Source organism: Gadus morhua, chromosome 10, assembly GCF_902167405.1.
Source record: "Gadus morhua chromosome 10, gadMor3.0, whole genome shotgun sequence".
Taxonomy (NCBI): domain Eukaryota; kingdom Metazoa; phylum Chordata; class Actinopteri; order Gadiformes; family Gadidae; genus Gadus; species Gadus morhua.
Genome location: NC_044057.1, coordinates 2,244,442 through 2,268,371, shown reverse-complemented (window position 1 = coordinate 2,268,371; position 23,930 = coordinate 2,244,442). Strand labels below are relative to the sequence as shown.

Here is a 23,930-nt window from a genome sequence, read left to right as displayed (position 1 = left end):
ATCTGTGTGGTGGAAAACGTGCAGAGCTTACTGCACACCTTCACCAACTTCTTCAGGACAACCTGAACCTCATACTGCACACAGCCTGCTACTAAGTTGACAGAAGGCTTTTAATAAAATTCATGTTGGCCAACAAGCACTAGGGCTTTGACTTTTGCCCAAAAATCATAATCGAAGTTTGTTTGTTTAATATTCGAATATTTATAATATTTTGACCATTAAATGCCTTCAGTAAGACCTATATGGTATAAAACTTGAGTTGCATACGTTTAGTCCAGAGGGCAGTGTTTCAGTCAACGTCAAATTCATACTCTGCAGTCACGTGACTACCATGGCTACCTGGAGGGCAAGAAAACGCCGACTAAATGGCGACGAACTGCGGCCAGCAAGGGGAATTGCAGATTTCCAATCTATACGCAGCAGCCGCTGATGTGGTCATTTCTTTGAATTTGGCAACGTCTCGTCCCGACTTGGGAGTTTGGAGATATTTACATTTATGTTATAGAGAATCCGTCACCTTATACCGCACAAAAAAGGAAAGCCAGTACGGATAGCTAACTTTTAGTTAACTTTTTTTCAAAAGTGGGTGGGTTAACAACATTGTCGTATGAGAGGTGAAAACCAGGAAAATCTTAATAATCAAAGCTAAGGTGAGTGAGTAGGCTACTCTCTAGCTACCCGCAAAACGATCAACAAATAGTTTTTTTTTCTGAATCAAATAACTTAAGTAGCTCGTTTATTGACCAATTAATGTGGTAGCGTCCACACAAGTGCTATACCTCCATTCATTTAGATGAGCGGAAGAAAGCGTCTACTCCTCACGCTTTGGTCAGGCAAAGCGTGACACTGAACACGTCTTGCGAGGTCGACCAACGTATCTATTTCACGCTTTGGCGTGATACCGGGTTGAAATTTTAATAGATTGCAATACAAAATGTAACCATGATACATTTACAATGCAATACTGCCCCATAGAGGCTAACCTCCGCCAATGCATTTTTGGTCCAAATTGTAGTTATTCTAGAATAATTTTCCTAGTAAAAGGAAAAATCATGAAACATAAGAAATGATAACTATTGATTTTAAATAGGGGACAATATAAAACATAAATTGAATGAATGTTTTGATGTTGAAGCAATGTTACAACATAGGACTAAAACATAGCTTCTCCAGGAAATGTTCCAAAAATGTTAAAGAAAAGAGACAATCTTGTGGATAATGTACCTTCTTGACCTAAAAGAGAATAGAAACATCCTCATTATTTTTGACTCAAATGGTTCAAGTGCTGACTCTGCCGTCTCTAACTTCCCCCTTATGGCTCAGATTGCCCTGATAACACAAACCCTAACAACTAGACTCAAGAGCAAGGCTCCACCAGCACAGAATGAAACAGATTGCTTCTCATTGACAGTACAACAGAGACATCAAGGTTTAACCTTCAGTTCAGTCATTTAGTAAACACTGTCCTCTAAAGTGACTTAGTCTAATACTTTTTCCCGAGTCATATTAATAAGTAGGGAGGTAGGGCTTCTTGCAGTGGTGTTTGGACCCTGAACCTTAGTGATGGGACTCCAACACCCTGCCCTCCTCACTGTCTTACCAAAGCTTTCATAACGGTAGACTTCAATTTAGCTTTTGTTCCAAACCAGTCATCTCATTAATGAGAACAAATTAAATCATTTCACCAACTCAGTCGGGTTTATTGGGAGAATTTTAACATGAATTCATGATTGATTTCCTAATTTCTTTCTATTAATAATTATTGATTTTAAGGATTATGAGATTATTATGGGATCTTTGAAGATGCTCAGTCATCCAGTACTGTTTATCGTTTTCATCCTAATAAGGTATTGGCCCTTTTAGTTCAGTTGGGTGAGCATCAATTTTTTCTACGGTTGCTCAACTTCCACTTCCGCGATGACATGTGTGCCTCATATAGGCTGGGTTGTGTGTTCCTGTGAACAGGCTCAAGTCCTGGACTCCACTGAGACCACACTGAGGTCGAGATGCTCATCATGGGGGCTGTGCTGCTGTTACTAATTGGTGTGACTGAAGGTGAGACTTTTATGGAATAACAACTGTTTTAAATCTTTATGCATTTTATCTAATTTAGTCAGCTATAGTTTTAAGTTATAGGTTTAAACATAAGTTGTTGCTTTTCACCATTTAATGGGTTAAACTAATTTATCTTTTATCCCACGTTAATTCTGGATAAATTGAGTCCATTTATTGTTTAATATCATTAATCATTACTCTGCCTTTTGCTTTTTGACTTCCCCACAATGTGACTTCTCCTTTGTTATTGCAGAACACAAAAGTATTATCACATATTATCGAGTGCATTCAGGGTAGAGTAGGGTATTTTCATGACAATAATAGGGAAATAATGTGAATCAAATCCAAAATGTAATGAAATATTAAATGTTTGAACCTTCAACATCTATGAGTATAATGTCCCTCTCTGCAATGACACCCATTGTATTCAAAATGTCCATCCCTCTTACAGTTATAAGACAGTTATTACAGTAATAGTGAGTGGTGGGCTGTGAATCTCATTGAGATATATCTCTTGTATGGTTTTATTCTCCTCTGTAAACCTCCAGGTGTGGAGACCGTCTGCGACGCCACACAGCCACACATCACGACCCAGTGCTTTGGCTCTCTGGGAGGAACCGTAGAGGTCCAGATGCTTACTCAGTCCTCACAAAATGATGCCTTCAGACTGAGGAAGAACAATGTCGCGATTTTATCAGGACGCAATCAGACAAACATTCGATATTCATTTAATGTCAGTACTGGAATGTTTACTATAAAGGACATCGACAGGACAGACAATGGTGCATACTCAATGGAAGTACATAATGCATCTGGAAACCAAGTAGCATTAAACTATTGTTATTTAACCATTCAAGGTGAGTAACTATATCTTATTTCAGTAGTAGTTATTTAACCAGGGTTACAGTTGAGAGGGAAACAGCCGGTTTAGCTGCTGTTTCCCTCTCATCATCATTAAGGATTCATCAAGGTCATAAAGGATCATTTAAACATTAACCTCTGACTTCATAGCTCTTATAGAAACACTGTTGGCTCTCAGGCTCCATGTTAATATTATTGTTAATGTCACACACGCATATATATATATATATTTTTTTTATATATATATATAAATTCATGCCGTTTTGCTCTACTTTACTTTTGAAGTGCTTAGGGTGAAAATGCTGTTTATTCTGCTTCTAACCAATTTGTGTATGTCGGCATAAAATATGTTAAGTAGCCTACAGTAGGCTAAATACTAGTTAGTCTGGGAGTATGGAGCAGGCGGGTTAAAGAGGTGGATGCTTCTAATTATAATTGTATGAAGTTAAGTTTCTATGAGTGAATAACAACAGAAGGTTTCTGTTCAGTCAAACTGTGGGACTCACCTCCTCGGTCGGTTTCCCTTAGCCCCGGTCTCCTCTCCCCTCCTGTCCCGGGAGTGTCTGTCCCGGGGACAGCAGAGGGTGTCCTGCTCTGCCGGGGGGGACGGACTCCACTACAGCTGGAGTCTAGACGGACTCCCGCTGAACGACCCGCGTCTCCTCTCCGGACACAGTAGCGCTAGTGACGTCACTCTGGAGCCGGGCCGGTCGGGATTGCTCACCTGCTCGGTCCGCAACATCGTGAGCAACGCCACGGCCAACATCACCTTGTCTGTGTGTGGCGGTGAGCGACAAACACAATGAGGGAAATGAGTAAATGGAGCTGGGATTCAGTAGCATTTGATTCATCACGTGACCGATCATCATTGTCTCTCATAGGGTTCATTTATGTGAACTGCGCATCTAATGGAACACATATATCACAGTGGGTGCACAGAGACAACGATACCTTTTTCAGCCAGTCGGAAGCTATAGGCGTCAATATGAATGGAAAGTAGATCTATATATTTATATGCATATATGATATCCATATGTATTCATAAATGTTTGTCCTCTGTGCCATACTTGTCTTTGTGACAGGGCTCGTCCCGTTCATCGTTCGTCCTCTGACGGTGGTGCTGCTGCTCCTAGCAGCATTGGGAGTCTACTGGGCCCTAAAGAAGAAGAAAACCTCCAGCCCCCGAGGTACCAACAAGTGTCTCTTTGGGTCAACTGTTCAACGCAAACTTTACTTCCCGTGCTGTTTTCTCATTTTCTAGTGTTCTGTTTGTTCAGACATCGCGCTGTCCTCCATGGCGGTAGATGATGGTGTGACGTACGGTAACGTCTCCGGGGCGACCGGGAGGGCAGGGGGACAGTGAGGCGGAGTACGGGGCGGTCAGGGTGGCTCCAGGCCCCAGGCGGACGCGGGAGACCAATGTGGGCGAGCTAGTGCGCGCTCAGCCCAGGAGGACGAGGCCCTGAGAGCTGTCACCACCCAGAAGGACGCGTAGACAGCGCTTTAGCCAGAGAGCCATCAGCCCACTGACATTAGACCTGCCAGGGACACTTCTCTCCCTGCATCTCAAAGGCCACTTCGTTTGAAAATGTGAATGTTTATTCGGCCGAGGTTATGTTCATATTTATGTTCATAAAGCCGTTCACATGTAGTTTAAACCGTGTAGTAGTCAAATCTCAACTCTTATTTTTATTATTAATAGTATCTATTTTTTCCTCTGTTGTTGTCCACGGTGGCTTCCTGGGTCAAGGATAGAAACTGATCCAATCAAATAATTGTGATAGCTCGATCTCTGAAAGCAATATTCTGCATGTGAAACTCTTAACATATAACTACTATTTTCTTTATACTATACTGAATGTGTAACTTTATTTCATTATTTTTTACACTATTATGTATGTGTAACTGGCTTGGATGCATGTCTGTATGATATATACTATTTTTTTAAAGAGTAGGCCTACTTCATCTTTTGTGTTCTATAAACATTAAGGTTCCAGACATGTAAATTGAAGCACTTACACACGGTACACGCACGCACGCATACACACACACACACACACACACACACACACACACACACACACACACACACACACACACACACACACACACACACACACACACACACACACAATTTGATGGCACTTTTATTCATTTTACCCTTGTTTTACTGTTTCAAAATCCAGTTGACATCTTACCATACCGAGGAGATAATTTACAACAAAAATATAGATTCTAGGTTTGAGTCTTCAAATTTCTAGATAGTGCTCTAGTGTAAATGTTCAACCCGGTATCACGCCAAAGCGTGAAATAGATATATCTTGGTCGACCTCGCAAGGCGTGTTCAGTGCCACGCTTTGCCTGACCAAAGCGTGAGGAGAAGACGCTTTCTTCCGCTCATCTAAATGAATGGAGGACAAACGGTCCGAAGGGCCGTTTGTCCGACATTTCAAAAAGGAGCCGCATTAGGCCGACGGTTCAATTTGCCGAATAGGCCTACTGTCGTCTAGTTTTTCTGGGATCGGAGTGTAGGAGAGCGGGACCACTACTGGGCCCGCCTAAGTTAAACAAAGACCACTCAATCCGTGGTTTACTGGTTGCAAAGCTGATTAGTTTAATTCTGGTTGTACAACACAAAATATGTTCTCTCTAAACAGGTTCGAATAAAATGCGGCGGGTTACAACGCAGCGCTGAGTTCCTTGGCGGACGACCTCTCCTCGAGTAGGATGGTCGTGTAAATCGCGCCGAGCCGAAGCTGGCGTGTGCTTCTTATAGGCCTGGCTCCTCCCCGGGGCCAGTCCAGTAGTTCTCTACCGCTATCCATCGGTTTGACACCTTCGCCTCTCGTGATGGCAGTTGGCGCTCCGCCAAACGCCTTCCTCTTTGTCACTCTGTCTGGACAAAACAGGATGCACTCTTCTTGACCCCCTATCTCTCTACATGCCCACGTTATTGATCCTCGATGCTGGTTGGTTTAAGCACATTAGCAACTGGGTACATTATGTTACTTCAGGCCATCTTCGCTAGGCCCAGGTATATCTTCATACAACACTACATATAAAGAGTTTTATACCTCGCTCGCGCTCTCTCTCTTTTGTCACTTTGCTCTCCAATATTCTTAGTGAACATGATATGTATGCTTAGGTTGTTTTTTGGTGCTTTGTGTGTGTGTGTGTGTGTGAGAGAGAGAGAGAGAGAGAGAGAGAGAGAGAGAGAGAGAGAGAGAGAGAGAGAGAGAGAGAGAGAGAGAGAGAGAGAGAGAGAGAGAGAGAGAGAGAGAGAGAGAGAGAGAGAGAGAGAGAGAGAGAGAGAGAGAGAGCTCTTTATATTTAGGCATATTGAACTAATGCGCCTCTTGTTTGACTTATCGGACAAACGGCCCTTCCGAACAATGGGTTCCGTTTTCGTAACATTGAACCGTCGGCATGTCGATCTAATGGGAAATATTTCGGACCATTGAGACGTCGAAACAATGAGGGGTCGGAATTACGGCATGGCACCAACTCAGGAGAAGGAATGACCTCTCACAAATATTTATTTAATAAATTGTTTCAAATAACCCTGCCTCGTTAAATCAATGAGCTTGGTGTTTTGCTTTAAAAAATAGGTTATAGAAGAAGTCTAAACAGCAGAAAATCAAAACATCCAAGCTGCCTTTTAAGGATACCTTGGAATATCCGTCTATTTTTTAACCATCGGACCCTAGTTTACGACAAAAACAACACAATTGACGGCAGCTCCTTTGCCGCGTGGTTTTTAGAGCCATGTAAGTATTAGAGGGTGCGGTCGATAGCAACCACCATAGCAACCATGACGGTCAAGAGACTGGATTTATTTTTATTTTATTGCTTTAGTTCAGGGACATTGCACACTAATCAACATTCAAAATGTAAGTGAGCCAGAGTTAGCCTGAGAGGGTAGTTTTCATCTGTTGTCCCCTGCCAGATATTCAAAAGGCAACCTAAAATTACAGAAATAAAATGCATATAAACAAAGATTAAAAAACAACATAGTCGTAAGAATGAATTGACAGACAATAGCAAACAAACAATAAAATAAGCAGACAATAAAACAATAGAACAGTGTACATTAAACATTTTAGGAAAGTGCACAAAACAGTAGATTAGAGCTGGACAAATGCACCTACAATAAAAACACATTCAGCAGCAAATGTGTTGCTGTGAGTTAATCTAATGTGAGCCATCCACCAGTAGAGCTTTTGATGGCTGAAGACCCTGCCCTTTAGGAGTGAAACTAAGGCCTTAAAAAAAAAAATGTTTGGTTCCGGTTTCCGACCGACCCTGTCCATTTATGTGCAAACCAAATTATTTTATGAGCTTTATAAAAAAAAAAAAAAAAGAATTAATGCATACTATAATTACGTTTTTGTACAGCACCTCTTCATTCTGTACAAGGATGAGCGAATTTTCTCGTTTTTCAATGAAAACAACCTACCTATCATTCGCTGCCGCTGGAAAAAATAAAATAAATTCCCTACCTACCCATGACCTCAACTGACAACCAACAGGTAACAAACTTTTTTTTTTTAGGCCTAATTCATTGAGGTTTTCCAGGTCAAAGATCTGTGTGGTGGAAAACGTGCAGAGCTTACTGCACACCTTCACCAACTTCTTCAGGACAACCTGAACCTCATACTGCACACAGCCTGCTACTAAGTTGACAGAAGGCTTTTAATACAATTCATGTTGGCCAACAAGCACTAGGGCTTTGACTTTTGCCCAAAAATCATAATCGAAGTTTGTTTGTTTAATATTCGAATATTTATAATATTTTGACCATTAAATGCCTTCAGTATGACCTATATGGTATAAAACTTCAGTTGTATACGTTTAGTCCAGAGGGCAGTGTTAAAGGTCAACGTCAAATTCATACTCTGCAGTCACGTGACTACCATGGCTACCTGGAGGGCAACAAACGCCGACTAAAGGGCGACGAACAGCGGCCAGCGAGGGGAATTGCAGATTTCCAATACGACAATCGATCAACTATTACAATTTTAGACCATAAATGTTCAAATAAGATATCAAAATAAGATAAAAATACTCGGATTTTTTAATCTATACGCAGCAGCCGCTGATGTGGTCATTTCTTTGAATTTGGCAACGTCTCGTCCCGACTTGGGAGTTTGGAGATATTTACATTTATGTTATAGAGAATCCGTCACCTTATACCTGCACAAAAAAGGAAAGCCTACAAAAGTACGGATAGCTAACTTTTAGTTAACTTTTTTCAAAAGTGGGTGGGTTAACAACATTGTCGTATGGGAGGTGAAAAACAGGAAAATCTTCATAATCAAAGCTAAGGTGAGTGAGTAGGCTACTCTCTAGCTACCCGCAAAACGATCAACAAATAGTTTTTTTTCTGAATCAAATAACTTAAGTAGCTCGTTTATTGACCAATTAATGTGGTAGCGTCCACACAAGTGCTATACCTCCATTCATTTAGATGAGCGGAAGAAAGCGTCTACTCCTCACGCTTTGGTCAGGCAAAGCGTGACACTGAACACACGTCTTGCGAGGTCGACCAACGTATCTATTTCACGCTTTGGCGTGATACCGGGTTGAAATTTTAATAGATTGCAATACAAAATGTAACCATGATACATTTACAATGCAATACTGCCCCATAGAGGCTAACCTCCGCCAATGCATTTTTGGTCCAAATTGTAGTTATTCTAGAATAATTTTCCTAGTAAAAGGAAAAATCATGAAACATAAGAAATGATAACTATTGATTTTAAATAGGGGACAATATAAAACATAAATTGAATGAAATATTTTGATGTTGAAACAATGTTACAACATAGGACTAAAACATAGCTTCTCCAGGAAATGTTCCAAAAATGTTAAAGAAAAGAGACAATCTTGTGGATAATGTACCTTCTTGACCTAAAAGAGAATAGAAACATCCTCATTATTTTTGACTCCAATGGTTCAAGTGCTGACTCTGCCGTCTCTAACTTCCCCCTTATGGCTCAGATTGCCCTGATAACACAAACCCTAACAACTAGACTCAAGAGCAAGGCTCCACCAGCACAGAATGAAACAGATTGCTTCTCATTGACAGTACAACAGAGACATCAAGGTTTAACCTTCAGTTCAGTCATTTAGTAAACACTGTCCTCTAAAGTGACTTAGTCTAATACTTTTTCCCGAGTCATATTAATAAGTAGGGAGGTAGGGCTTCTTGCAGTGGTGTTTGGACCCTGAACCTTAGTGATGGGACTCCAACACCCTGCCCTCCTCACTGTCTTACCAAAGCTTTCATAACGGTAGACTTCAATTTAGCTTTTGTTCCAAACCAGTCATCTCATTAATGAGAACAAATTAAATCATTTCACCAACTCAGTCGGGTTTATTGGGAGAATTTTAACATGAATTCATGATTGATTTCCTAATTTCTTTCTATTAATAATTATTGATTTTAAGGATTATGAGATTATTATGGGATCTTTGAAGATGCTCAGTCATCCAGTACTGTTTATCGTTTTCATCCTAATAAGGTATTGGCCCTTTTAGTTCAGTTGGGTGAGCATCAATTTTTTCTACGGTTGCTCAACTTCCACTTCCGCGATGACATGTGTGCCTCATATAGGCTGGGTTGTGTGTTCCTGTGAACAGGCTCAAGTCCTGGACTCCACTGAGACCACACTGAGGTCGAGATGCTCATCATGGGGGCTGTGCTGCTGTTACTAATTGGTGTGACTGAAGGTGAGACTTTTATGGAATAACAACTGTTTTAAATCTTTATGCATTTTATCTAATTTAGTCAGCTATAGTTTTAAGTTATAGGTTTAAACATAAGTTGTTGCTTTTCACCATTTAATGGGTTAAACTAATTTATCTTTTATCCCACGTTAATTCTGGATAAATTGAGTCCATTTATTGTTTAATATCATTAATCATTACTCTGCCTTTTGCTTTTTGACTTCCCCACAATGTGACTTCTCCTTTGTTATTGCAGAACACAAAAGTATTATCACATATTATCGAGTGCATTCAGGGTAGAGTAGGGTATTTTCATGACAATAATAGGGAAATAATGTGAATCAAATCCAAAATGTAATGAAATATTAAATGTTTGAACCTTCAACATCTATGAGTATAATGTCCCTCTCTGCAATGACACCCATTGTATTCAAAATGTCCATCCCTCTTACAGTTATAAGACAGTTATTACAGTAATAGTGAGTGGTGGGCTGTGAATCTCATTGAGATATATCTCTTGTATGGTTTTATTCTCCTCTGTAAACCTCCAGGTGTGGAGACCGTCTGCGACGCCACACAGCCACACATCACGACCCAGTGCTTTGGCTCTCTGGGAGGAACCGTAGAGGTCCAGATGCTTACTCAGTCCTCACAAAATGATGCCTTCAGACTGAGGAAGAACAATGTCGCGATTTTATCAGGACGCAATCAGACAAACATTCGATATTCATTTAATGTCAGTACTGGAATGTTTACTATAAAGGACATCGACAGGACAGACAATGGTGCATACTCAATGGAAGTACATAATGCATCTGGAAACCAAGTAGCATTAAACTATTGTTATTTAACCATTCAAGGTGAGTAACTATATCTTATTTCAGTAGTAGTTATTTAACCAGGGTTACAGTTGAGAGGGAAACAGCCGGTTTAGCTGCTGTTTCCCTCTCATCATCATTAAGGATTCATCAAGGTCATAAAGGATCATTTAAACATTAACCTCTGACTTCATAGCTCTTATAGAAACACTGTTGGCTCTCAGGCTCCATGTTAATATTATTGTTAATGTCACACACGCATATATATATATATATTTTTTTTATATATATATATAAATTCATGCCGTTTTGCTCTACTTTACTTTTGAAGTGCTTAGGGTGAAAATGCTGTTTATTCTGCTTCTAACCAATTTGTGTATGTCGGCATAAAATATGTTAAGTAGCCTACAGTAGGCTAAATACTAGTTAGTCTGGGAGTATGGAGCAGGCGGGTTAAAGAGGTGGATGCTTCTAATTATAATTGTATGAAGTTAAGTTTCTATGAGTGAATAACAACAGAAGGTTTCTGTTCAGTCAAACTGTGGGACTCACCTCCTCGGTCGGTTTCCCTTAGCCCCGGTCTCCTCTCCCCTCCTGTCCCGGGAGTGTCTGTCCTGGGGACAGCAGAGGGTGTCCTGCTCTGCCGGGGGGGACGGACTCCACTACAGCTGGAGTCTAGACGGACTCCCGCTGAACGACCCGCGTCTCCTCTCCGGACACAGTAGCGCTAGTGACGTCACTCTGGAGCCGGGCCGGTCGGGATTGCTCACCTGCTCTGTCCGCAACATCGTGAGCAACGCCACGGCCAACATCACCTTGTCTGTGTGTGACGGTGAGTGACAAACACAACGAGGGAAATGAGTAAATGGAGCTTGGATTCAGTAGCATTTGATTCATCACGTGACCGATCATCATTGTCTCTCATAGGGTTCATTTATGTGAACTGCGCATCTAATGGAACACATATATCACAGTGGGTGCACAGAGACAACAATACCTTTTTCAGCCAGTCGGAAGCTATAGGCGTCAATATGAATGGAAAGTAGATCTATATATTTATATGCATATATGATATCCATATGTATTCATAAATGTTTGTCCTCTGTGCCATACTTGTCTTTGTGACAGGGCTCGTCCCGTTCATCGTTCGTCCTCTGACGGTGGTGCTGCTGCTCCTAGCAGCATTGGGAGTCTACTGGGCCCTAAAGAAGAAGAAAACCTCCAGCCCTCGAGGTACCAACAAGTGTCTCTTTGGGTCAACTGTTCAACGCAAACTTTACTTCCCGTGCTGTTTTCTCATTTTCTAGTGTTCTGTTTGTTCAGACATCGCGCTGTCCTCCATGGCAGTAGATGATGATGTGCCGTACGTTAACGTCTCCGGGGCGACCGGGAGGTCAGGGGGAGAGTGAGGGGGAGTACGGGGCGGTCAGGGTGGCTCCAGGCCCCAGGCGGACGCGGGAGACCAATGTGGGCGAGCTAGTGCGCGCTCAGCCCCGGAGGACGAGGCCCTGAGAGCTGTCACCACCCAGAAGGACGCGTAGACAGCGCTTTAGCCAGAGAGCCATCAGCCCACTGACATTAGACCTGCCAGGGACACTTCTCTCCCTGCATCTCAAAGGCCACTTCGTTTGAAAATGTGAATATTTATTCGGCCGTGGTTATGTTCATATTTATGTTCATAAAGCCGTTCACATGTAGTTTAAACAGTGTAGTAGTCAAATCTCAACTCTTATTTTTATTATTAATAGTGTCTATTTTTTCCTCTGTTGTTGTCCACGGTGGCTTCCTGGGTCAAGGATAGAAACTGATCCAATCAAATAATTGTGATAGCTCGATCTCTGAAAGCAATATTCTGCATGTGTAACTCTTAACATATAACTACTATTTTCTTTATAGTATACTATACTGAATGTGTAACTTAATTTCATTATTTTTTGCACTATTATGTATGTGTAACTGGCTTGGATGCGTTTCCGTATGAAATATACTATTTTTTTTAAAGAGTAGGCCTACTTCATCTTTTGTGTTCTATAAACATTCTTAAGGTTCCAGACATGTAAATTGAACCACTTACACACGGCACACACACACACACGCACGCGCACGAACGCACATGCGCACACACACACACACACACACACACACACACACACACACACACAATTTGATGGCACTTTTATTCATTTTACCCTTGTTTTACTGTTACAAAATCCAGTTGACATCTTACCATACCGAAGAGATAATTTACAACAAAAAAATTAGGGATGTCCGATATTGGCTTTTTTGCCGATATCCGATATGCGATATTGTCCAACTCTAAATTTTCGATTCCGATATCAGCCGATACCGATATTTGGGTTATTTATTTTTCCTCAAACCTAATTTAGGTAACATTACATATCTCCTGTTGTGGAATTAACACAACATGCTTAATGTTATTGTGATGCCCCACTGGATGCATTCTTGAATGCAACAAGGCTTTCCAAATGTTAACATTGTCTGTGCAAAATAAGAAAAATACTTCAACTTAATTTAAGGGAAAAGTAAAAAAATTTTTAATGGTCTCAGACAACAGTTTGGATTACACTCTCCCTGAGATAATCTTGACAACGCCCACAACAAATAGGGCAAACTTGACTTCACAAATGATAAAACATTGTACCTGAACAACTATGTGCAACATAGCAGTATGTTTCTTTGACTAAAACTCAATAACCTTAATTGAATAAATGCACAAATATTAGTCAATTACAATGTGCACTGTACTGCACAATTTTGAAAACATTTATTTGAGCTATAAAAAAAATAAAATAAAAAAAATCGGTTTTAGGGCAAAAAAAATCCGATACCGATATTGACCGATATTACATTTTTATGCTAATATCGGGCCGATAATATCGGTGGGCCGATAATATCGGACATCTCTAAAAAAAATAGATTTTAGGTTTGAATGATAAGGGACCAAAGAGGCGACTGTTGGTGGAACAAAAGAAGAATGGACCAGAAAAGAGATCAGACACGAGTGAAAGGGGAACTATGAAACTTTTTTGGCTTGATTTACCTTAATATAACAGGCTAAGAGTCATTGCGATGGTTCTATTATACATTTTTGTTCGATTGTTGGTTGTTTCGACTCCCCCTTGCGCATCTTGGCGGAGAAAAGGAATATGTTTCTGCCAGCGACCCGCCGCCCACTCTCGCGGGAGTCTCGGGTCTCGAGAAGTAACGAATTGCTTTACGGCACAGACCCCCAAAAACGGAACCGGTGTAAGTACCATATTGGCTCGGCTTTCAGATCGGCTCGGGGTCCGTCGTCTGCTGATTACGTCACACAATAGCTATCTACAGCAATAAGGTTTTTTATGGCTTAAATTAAAGAGCCTGTAATGATCTTTCATTTTGAACATAGACCATTCCCAACCTATCTGTATGGATAGTTTTCTTCTAAAAACAAAACATCCCTCGGAATCATCTTGGCTGTTAAAATAAGCCGTCCGTGTTGCCAAATTGGGCACATTTTCAGCCTGATTTGGCTACTTTGAATCACGTTAGGCTGGAAAACCGGGACATATGCCCAATCTGGCAACACAAACCGAAACTAGACATAGACCTACTCGCGCTCACAAATGTGCTCGCTGTTGCCTCGTGGTTGCTATGACTACAGCCAGAGCTACAGCACAAAACAGCCAATCACAACTGTCCGACGTACAGCCAATCACAATGTACGCCCATTCAAGCGTACAGCCAATGATATTGTGTAACGTAATCAGCAGACGACGGACCCCGAGCCGATCTGGAAGCCGAGCCGATATGGTACTTACACCGGCTCAATCTAAACACAAGTAACTAAGGCAAGGCACTTTTATTTATATAGCACATTTCATGCCAATGGCAACCCAAAGTGCTTTACACAAATACAATGAAGTGTTTTCCATAATAAAAGGAAGACAAGACAAAATATAAAAATTAAAATGCATAAAATCAGATAAAAAACATAAATAAAGTGAATAAAGGGTTATGCATAAGGGAGAGCATATAAAACAGAAAATTAGTCTAAGAAAAGGCAACAGAAAATAGATGGGTCTTGATACTGGTTTTAAAACTGTCAATAGAGGGTGAAGTTCTGATTGAAATTGGCAGCTGGTTCCACAGCTGAGTAGCATAAAAACTAAAGGCAGCTTCACCGCTTTTGGTTCTCACAGTTGGTTTTGTTAAAAACAGTTGGTCTTGAGATCTAAGAGGTCTAGTGGGGGTGTGGTATTGGAGGAGGTCTACGAGATAAGTGGGCCCCATTCCAGTTAGTGATTTAAAAACAAGCAACAATACTTTAAAATCTATTCTTTGACTGACAGGGAGCCAGTGTAAAGTTTTTAGTAGGGGTGTAATGTGGTCTGACCTCTTAGCTTTCATAAGGACCCTAGCAGCTGCATTCTGGATCAACTAAGGGATTGTTACATTCATCATAGATCAGCCGACTAAAAAGAGACAGCGAAACCCAATGTCTGAGGAACAGAAGAAGAGAAAAGGGAGACTGACCGACAGAGAGGCCAGACACGAGTAAACGTTGGGCAAGCTTTTCAGGAATAGCGTGAACTGAAAGAAAAAGAAGACTGCAAATCAGACGCTGACTTGGCCGTGTTGCTTTTGAAATTGAAAGTACCCTTGGGTGAACTTTGTCTTCGTGGTATTCTTGATATTGATAGACAAACTATCCATTTGTCTCTGTACAAATGTGTTTGCTCAACCATTTTGTTGTGAGCCCTGTAAAAATTGTTTTCTCGACCGTTTTGTTGTGAGCCCTGTATGTTTCTAGCTTGCTTGGTTGCAACCATATAAACACCTTTGTTTCCATGGGTGTTTTGCTGTTCGTCTGTCTCGTCCCCCAGATACAGACTGAATCCCCAAATCCAGGTTCTTGTTTATTTCGATTATTATGTTGGCCAACACTCTTACACAGATTGTTCTGTTCAACCTAAGATAAAACAATTATAATCTAGGATATAAATTCTCACCGTCAACTATAAAAAAGGATGGATATATGTTTATTGCAATACAAATACACCATTTTAAAATGTATAACCTTGCCTACACTTTGTGAACATCTACTTCGGACATGGCTCCACGCATTCGCCGGCTTCTTTGAAAACAAATGCACATGGCTCGCGTAGAAGTGCATGGGGAAGGGTCGTCAACGAGTTGTTACGACAGTGTTGTCAAATATCTACTACGAAGCTGTAGGGGGCGCTGTCTAGAGAAATGTGCGTGCCAAAACCAAGAAAACAGCGAAGAAATGCCCGAAGTTGCAGAGTGGGCCTAGTCAACACGTCGACATTAAACTCGAAATGTCGAGAATAAAGTTGAAATGTCATGTCGACCCTAATCTCGACATGTCGAGAGTAAAACTCGAAATGTCGAGAATAAAGTTGAAATATTATGTTGACTTTGATCTTAATTTGTCGACTTTGAAGTCGACATTAAACTCGAAATGTCGAGGATACAGTTGAAATTAGTTGGGAGAGATAGCAACCGCTCCACAGGGCCTGCACTGAATCCAATGGCTTGTAAGGATAATTTGGTAAAATTGTATTTCAGAATCGGGTTCAACAATAAAGAGATCCTCGCTGTTTTAGCGCAGAGCCACAGTGTGGTGATTAGTGTGAGGACGCTGACAAGGTTGTGCGGACAAAATCGTCTGTTCAGGAGGAGGACCTGAACAGACCCGTTCATTTACTAGTCGACGTGTCAACTTTAATCTCGTCACGGCAAAAATATTTTTTTTCTTCATGTGTGGCCCTATACTCCGTCGTAGATATACGTGTTTCCAACAAGATGATATCATTAAAAGTTACATAAAGTAACGGTTGAATAACACAACCGCAGGAAACACATGAGCTGCTAGTTTAGCGAAAGCAGCGGATCGCAACCTGACGTCGTTGAAACATGCGAGCGAGCCGATAAAATCGTCCTAACAACTATAAAACTAAAGATCAGACACAATCACTGACTGAAGATTATGCAAGTAAAAAGTATATTGCTCACTAGAAACTTCATCAGAAACACGTTTAATGGTGAATCGGTCCTAAAATATTGCATTTCCCATTCAGATAAAGATTAATAAAGATCATACACATTCACTTAGGCCTAATGAAGATTATGCAAGGAAAAAGTATATTTCTCGCTAGAAATGTCATTAGAAAAACGTTTAATGGTGCATCTGTCCTAAAATATTGCATTTTCCATTCAGATAGTAAAGATTAATATAGGCTGCGTAACAATTTCACCAAATGCTGGGAGAACGTCTCGCTGGTTCCTTCAAGTACAGAAAACAATTCTACGGAAAACTGAAAGTTATGTGTGGATCTGAAGGCATTTGCGTGTGGATCAGCAAGGCGGAAAATTAGTGACAAGTCACGTGACAAACAAATGTCCTGTGATTTACACTGCACGACAGCAGATGGCGCTGTTGAGTCAGTTTAAGGCCGCCAGGACGATCTTTTTTTCGCCCCATAATCTTTATTTAATGCCGGCCAACAGGAGCTACCTTGTGTGGATTCGACCTGCCGCCCCTTTGACTCGGAATCGCACGACACGGATGATAATAATAAGAAATTGATATAGCGCCTAATATGCTACTCTAAGACGCTTTGCATATTGCCCTATCAAAACTATGTAAGACAGACTAGGAATAAAATAAAAGCAGAGGTTAAACATGAAGAATAAGGTGTGTGTTAGGTGGGGAAGGCTAGTGTAAAGAGGTATATTTTGAGTGCAGATTTGAAAGAAGCGAGGGTTGGAGAGACTATGATGTGGGAGGGGAGTGAATTCCAAAGGGTAGGGGGACAGAAACTGAGAAGGCCCGATCACCCCAAGTCCGGCACTCAGTCCGTGGTTGCGTTCGTTTCCCTTTTATCGTATGTTTTGATGTCCTATGTAAATAAAATACAAAGTGACTAGCAGTGCAACACCAAGGATGGTAGGTAAGACATTTAATCATGCAAGATCAAACCAACATGTCCACACCAAGGTGCAGAACCGACGTCTTTCATATCAAACCTCCCAATAGATCTCTGTAAAACTCCACACTGCATACTCTTCTACAATGACAAGCAGCAGCTTATTTAGATTAAAATTAGGTACAAATATAAAGCATGCAACATTCAACACCAATAAAAACATGCACAACATAAAACCAAAGCATTTTTTTCTTCGAACATGTATAAAAGGGGAACGCCCTGCGATGGTCAAGATAAGTGTTTAACACGTCCCGTTGGGCGCGTTCACCAAGCCTGTTTCGGCATGCCCTCCGTGCCCGGCCAGAGGGCTGCAAGGGCCCGCCCGGCCACCAACTGGTTCACCTCTCGCCACGTGTCCTCGTGGGTGACACCCCTCCGGACCGTCAGCCAGCCTTTTAAGGGGTGGGGCAGGTGGGGCAGTTGCACGCTGTAGGACACGCAGACGTGCCACGGGCCCGAGGCGGTACACTCCAGGTTAAAGTCCGGCCTGGTGCCGCACGTCCGCTGGAGCAGCGCGAGGAGGCACGGCTTCTGGGGGAGCGGGGACGACCAGAACGGGGCGGGGCGGGGGGGTAGAGGGCCAGGGGCCCCCGGGGCCTTGTTGAAGGTCTCGGTGGTTGATAGGGGGGGCTGAAGGCGCGGGGGCTGAGAGCGAGGGGGCCCAGAGCGCGGGGGCCCAGAGCGAGGGGTCCCCTCTCCATGCGTGAGGGGTCTCCTGACCTTGGTAGAGGAATAGTGCCACTTGACGGAGACCGTCAGGGAGCAATGCTTCTTGAAACCTGGAAAGGACATTGCATGTTGAGAAAGGACGCTGTACATCTTGTCCACTTATTTAGGCTCTAGGCATGTGCCTAGGGCATAAATAGGGGTTTAATGTACCTCATACAGGCGAACCATTTGACTGATAAATGACAACGATAATGTTCCAATATTAGAACACTGTTAACTTCTGGAATACAGGGTTGACCCACCGAGCTACACACCTTCTCTGATCACCTTCTTGGCCATGGCGGCTGCATGGTGGGATTCATAGACCACCAGAGCAGACACGCCCTTGATGTCCGTCCCCGACTTCAGGGACACACTCTCCACGCCGCCGCTCAGCGCCCTCAGCACCTGGTGGAGAAGCAACGTGAACACTGAGCCGCTGCACGACACTGAGTCACGCAACACAGATGGAATGACTAAATCATTGGTCCGAATATGCAGTATAATGACCAATAACAAATGTGGCATTTTAGATCTAGGAAAAAAATAAATATTGCATGCAATATCAAATATAGCATATAGTCACCAATGTGAGAAGAGTGTTCCTATGGGTTCAGTACACGTTGTGTTGCATTACAAATCAAATCCCCCTGTGGTTCCAACCCTCCCAGGAGAGGCATCACATCACTGTTCAATCACCAGCTGACCTATTGTAAACCACGTCAGCCAATCAGAAGTTGCATGCGATGGCTCGTGATGGTGTCCTCCTTTAAGAGGCCTTCCGTATATTAGCAGGCCACACTGCGTGGGGCCTCTATGACGTCACGATGCTTACTTAGCTGCCGCGGCTGTCGCCGTCCGGCTCAAACCCCGCCCTACCGTAAGGGTACCGTCGGCGGTGGATATGCGAGCCGTACTTAATCGTACCACACCACTCGGTGGAAACGCGCCAATGGGTCGTTCCCCTAGACCAGTGGTTCTCAACCTTTTTTGAGCAAACCCCCCCCCCCCCCCCCATAAAAAAAATGAGCGAGCGGGCAAGTGAGAGAGAGAGCGAGAGAGATCTATTTGCCAAGAAAGAAGAGTTGAGGAAGAAATGGTTGGATTGAACTGTTAACCCGCGAACTTGGGTTATGTTTATCAGCGTTACTATAGAGATCATGACGATAGCTGATGTAACGGGAGTCCGGGCGTGTGCAGGACCGAACCGCGCTGTATGATTACTGTTCTACTGCGCATAGACAGTAACAAGTAGCTGAGACGGTAGAGGGGTTAGAAACCAATAAATTAAAATAGGCTGTTTATTTCTGGTAGCCTATTTTTTCACCCCAAAAAAATAAAACAATGAATGTTTAAAACCCCCCCCCCCAAAAATGGAATCACGTTCCCAGCGCCCCCCTAGGTTGTGCGAACGCCCCCGCTGAGAAACCATGCCCTAGACCTACCTGTAGCACGTACGGCTGTTGGATGGTGACGGGCAGCTCTCCCACACACAGCTGCTTCTTCTGGGTGCTGTGGCAGACGCAGAGCTGCTTGGCGGGCCCAAGCCGATGGCCGTGCAGCCGGCGCACCGCCTCGGCGGCCTCGCCGGCGCTCCCGTACGTGGCGTAGGCAAAACCGCGGTTCCAGCCGCTGAAGTTCATCATGAGGCGGAACTCCCAGAGCCGGCCGACAGAACTGAACAGGGGGATCAGAAGGTCCTCAAACACATCCTCGGGCAACTGGCTGATGAACACCTCACAGCCGTCGCCCGGGGCCGGCCCTTCCCACCCTGCACATTAAGGGGGTACAAGGGGTCAGTGCGGGAAGGGCAGGGCCGGAAGAATGAAACAAACATTCCCCAGGCCTTTTATAGCTTCCTGCAAGATTTCTTAAAGTAGTAAAACGATTATAAATGCTACTCTGTGGTGCCGTTAAAGTAGCATTTATAATAATTTACTACTTTAACGTCACCGACAATGCAAAACCCAAGTGGAATCTAGATGGAAAAAGTGTGTGGGTCAAAACGTGAGTGGCTTTTACTTCTTCGCCACCTACAGAGTTTGTTATGTACAATTAGGGTTGCCGCGGTGTGGACAATTTCACACCGAGTAATACACTCGTGTCAACACCGGTATTACCGAGTATAAACGGTATAAACTTTTGAACTAAGTCAACGCCATCTTCTCCGTCAACTCTCCACTCACACTCGGTGACAGCGTCTGGCCCGCTGGGCACACTCCTCCGTCACCATGGGGTCCATTTTCACCGCTACGCTGACGACACACAGGTCTACATCTCCACCAAACCCACCGCTGCCATCCCCTCCCCCCCCACCTCCCTCATCACGTGCCTGGAAGAGATCCGGAGCTGGTTGAGCAGGAACTTCCTGAAACTCAATGGAAACAAGACCGAGGCCCTGCTCATCGGCTCCAAATCCACCCTCACAAAATCACAACACACCCCAGCTCAACTCATAATCTTCGATGGACTCCCAGTACCCTTCTCCTCCAAAGTCAAGAGCCTCAGCGTCATCCTGAACAACACCCTCTCATTCGCACCCCATATTCACAACATCACCCGGACTGCATTCTTCCACCTCCGCAACATCGCCAGACTCCGCCCATCACTGACCCAATCCAGCACTGAAATCCTAGTTCACTCATTTGTCACATCACGCATAGACTACTGCAACGCCCTCCTCACCGGACTCCCCACCAAACTCATCAACAGACTGCAGATCATTCAGAACTCAGCCGCCCGGATCATCACCCGCACCAAATCATCTGACCACATCACCCCTGTCCTCATCCAACTTCACTGGCTCCCAGTACACTACCGCATCCAATACAAAACCCTACTCCTCACCTACAAAGCTCTCCACAACCTAGCCCCCAGTTACCTCTGTGACCTCCTCCAAGAATACACTCCCTCCCGCTCCCTCCGCTCAACCTCTGCTGGACTACTATGCATCCCCACATCACGACTCACTACAATGGGTGCCCGGTCATACATCTGTTCAGCACCCAGGCTCTGGAACTCCCTCCCCCCACACATAAAACAGTCAGACAACTCAAAACTCACCTGTTCAAACTCGCACACAACGTCTAACTGATCACTGTCTTGATTGTTTGTTTGTTTTGGTCTTGTCTTTGTTTTATTTATTTATTTATTTATTTATTATTATTTTTTCCACAATGTTGTTTTTAAACGATTTATGATAATTTTATGCTCTGCAAGGTGACCTTGGGTGCCTTGAAAGGCGCCTCTAAATTAAATGTATTTTTATTATTATTATTACGTTACACATGTCACTCAGTTGTCACGCTGTTGAACGCTGATTGGCTGTCATCACGCGAAATTCGCATCAAAGTTGAAATATTTCAACTAGAGCGAATTTGCCGCGGCACAAATCCTCTTGAACGCGCTCGCCTGTGCACGGCGAAAGTGTGGCGCGACAAACTTGTCGCCGGTTTTCTCTCGCGAAGAATACGCCCGATACGCGTCTCTACGTTCACTTTGTATGGGATATTGTCGCCCCGTCGCGTTTGGTGTGAACGCACAATGCACTTCTTCCTCGGCTGCGTTCTGAGCAAAACAAAGCAGCGTGTGTGTGACGTCATGACGCATTTGCCGCGACCGGAACCGATAAGCGGAATCGTTAAGCAGGCATGCTAATGATTCCAAGGAATCGGTTGACTCGGCACCGGTTCTGAACAAGAACTGGTTCTCGATTCCCATCCCTAATTCTCTCCCGCACAGAGCAGAACTGTGGCCTATTCTACACATTTTAATTTTCTTAATTATATTATTCATTTTTACTGAATTTTCTTTTTATTACTGAAAAAAATTAAAAATAACTGTTGGCCTCAACGCCGGTAACATCGGTAATACCGTATACCGCGGCAACCCTATGTACAATCATTCAAAAAACATGTTATTTCCCATAGACATTTTACCGATGGAACCAGGAGTCTCGGAGGCAGGACTTATTCTTCAGAGGTCTATGGGGCCAACCGGAGAAATATGGAGCTGTTTTATATAACCCACTAAGAGATGTCCACTTTCACTTAGATGTCCACCTCTTACATTATTCTTACTTTTATTTTATTGCATTTCATTTATAATTTTCTATTTTTTATAATCGTATCTTCTATGCTTGTAATTTCTATTTGTACGGAGCACCTGGAACAAAACAATTTCCCCCCGGGGATCAATAAAGTTTTCTGATTCTGTTATATAATAATTATATAAAATATAACGTTAATTAGTTTAACGTTATATTGTTCGTTAATGAAATTGAACTTTGACAATAAAGTTACAACTTTTAAATAGTCCCAACTTTATTTTAATATAAAAAAAAATTATACAGTTTTGTCACTGAATATGTAATTTGCTGCAACTGCCGCTTCCGCTCTCTCTGACTCCATTTCTGAAAAAAATCCAACGCGCAATGAATCTTGGGATACGTTGGGTCGTGAAGGATACATCCGGTTTATCGTTCAAATCCGGGAAAAGAAGGCTGCATTTGTCGGCCGCATTTGAAGGAGCCTTCGAAATGGGACAGCCCCGCGATGGGACGAGTCGCAGTGACACAATCGCCCTTCGAATGCACCCTTCGAATGATGCGTCCCCTGCATTGAGACACAGCCACTGAATGTCGATCGTTCAACCGCATGTCCCTCTGAACCCGCGCTCATTGGCAAAAAAGTAACAAGTGAACTTGTGACCCCTCCCACGTGACCAGCACCCGTCCGGTAGAAAGTGATACAATGTTACGGAGGCGGGTCAAGAGCCATGGTCACGATTGGCTAGAGAAGCTCTCTGATTGGCTAGAGAGCCGCACCCGCCTAAACACTTTAAATGCTGCTGGCAAATAACTTATCTTCTTCAAAGGGTCTTCTTGGCGCCTAAACGCAAAATCCAATTTGTGAATCCAGTTATTTATTTCCCTTTTTAAACTGCATTTTCAAATATATATTTTTAATTGCATCATTTATTTATGAATTCATTAATGATTTTTTAAATAATGTACTTATTGACTGTTATAAGTTGTTTTTGTAAATCCCATTTTAATTTGAGCTACTTATTGATGGATTAATATTTCATTTGTAAAACATTTTTATAATTCCTCTTTTTATTGCCCATTAAAATATCAAATAATAAAGAATTTGTATTTCTTTATTACTATTTCCTTGACACTTGTGGTCCTCCATACACAATGTTCCATCCATGTAAACAGAAGTTAAGCTTTGGCTCACCGTCCGGGGGTCCGCCGTACCTCCTCTGCCCGTTCACTTGGGAGAGGCTGATATGGTTCTCGTTTCGCCATGCTTCCAAGGCCTGCAGCCGAGCAGGGCTTACCATCTGGACACAGTTTAGCAACGTCCTTGTTTACCAAGGGGATCGATAATAACCCCTTTGTTTGACAAACACACAACGCACTCTATTTCACAAACAAACAGCATACATGAATTTAAACAAAATAGCGGCGCTTACAGGACAACCAAATCCATGTCGAAGCGAAGCTACAAGAAAGTCGAGGTGAGTTTCGTTCAGGGCCTCGACCTTCCACTTAGTTTTGATTTACGCTCGTTTTTGGTTAAAAAAAATCAATAAAAAAAGCAATGCTAAAGTGAGGAAACCGAATGGTAGGCTATTACCTTAATCTGCGGGAGCGAAAGAAACAAATCCACGACGCCCGCGTAGGCCTAATTGACTGCGCGGCTCCCGCTAATGCGACACTTCATTTGTCAGTTTTAGGGGG

At 42.8% G+C, this 23,930-nt stretch overlaps 2 protein-coding genes across 12 annotated transcripts in view; one reads left to right on the top strand and one right to left on the bottom strand.

Annotated features, from left to right (window-relative positions):
- Positions 1–12,469, top strand: part of LOC115552311 (uncharacterized) — a 29,898-nt gene extending 17,429 nt beyond the window's left edge. For 2 of the 8 annotated variants that reach the window (XM_030368272.1, XM_030368269.1), the window contains 3 exons: positions 3,445–3,702; positions 3,999–4,103; positions 4,194–4,879. In XM_030368272.1, coding sequence (XP_030224132.1) covers positions 3,445–3,702; positions 3,999–4,103; positions 4,194–4,279 — 449 coding nt within the window. In that variant the 3' untranslated portion in view covers positions 4,280–4,879. The other 6 variants (XM_030368274.1, XR_003978299.1, XM_030368270.1 and 3 more) reach the window with 6 other exon arrangements.
- A 4,963-nt stretch (positions 12,470–17,432) lies between these two features.
- On the bottom strand, positions 17,433–23,918 carry dnd1 (DND microRNA-mediated repression inhibitor 1). Of its 4 annotated transcripts, none has more exons than XM_030367444.1 (5): positions 23,827–23,918; positions 23,425–23,530; positions 19,630–19,955; positions 18,460–18,592; positions 17,433–18,255 (listed from the first exon to the last, which is right to left on the bottom strand). In XM_030367444.1, exons 2-5 carry the CDS (start codon positions 23,528–23,530, stop codon positions 17,741–17,743), a joined length of 1,080 nt encoding a protein of 359 aa, XP_030223304.1. In that variant the 5' UTR covers positions 23,827–23,918; the 3' UTR covers positions 17,433–17,740. The 4 variants fall into 4 exon arrangements, with proteins under 4 accessions (XP_030223304.1, XP_030223306.1, XP_030223305.1 ...); XM_030367446.1 differs by having other exon boundaries at positions 19,630–19,861; XM_030367445.1 differs by having other exon boundaries at positions 23,663–23,911.
- Between the last annotated feature and the right edge of the window lie 12 nt (positions 23,919–23,930).

Bases quoted from the DNA above. Each gene is read 5' to 3' on its own strand.
- dnd1 (XM_030367444.1), bottom strand. From the start codon at position 23,530: ATGGTAAGCCCTGCTCGGCTGCAGGCCTTGGAAGCATGGCGAAACGAG. The intron at 18,593-19,629 runs GTAGGTCTAGGG...CTTCTCCACCAG, and splicing joins AACAGCCGTACGTGCTACAG to GTGCTGAGGGCGCTGAGCGG. The intron at 18,256-18,459 runs GTGTGTAGCTCG...TGTCCTTTCCAG, and splicing joins CAAGAAGGTGATCAGAGAAG to GTTTCAAGAAGCATTGCTCC.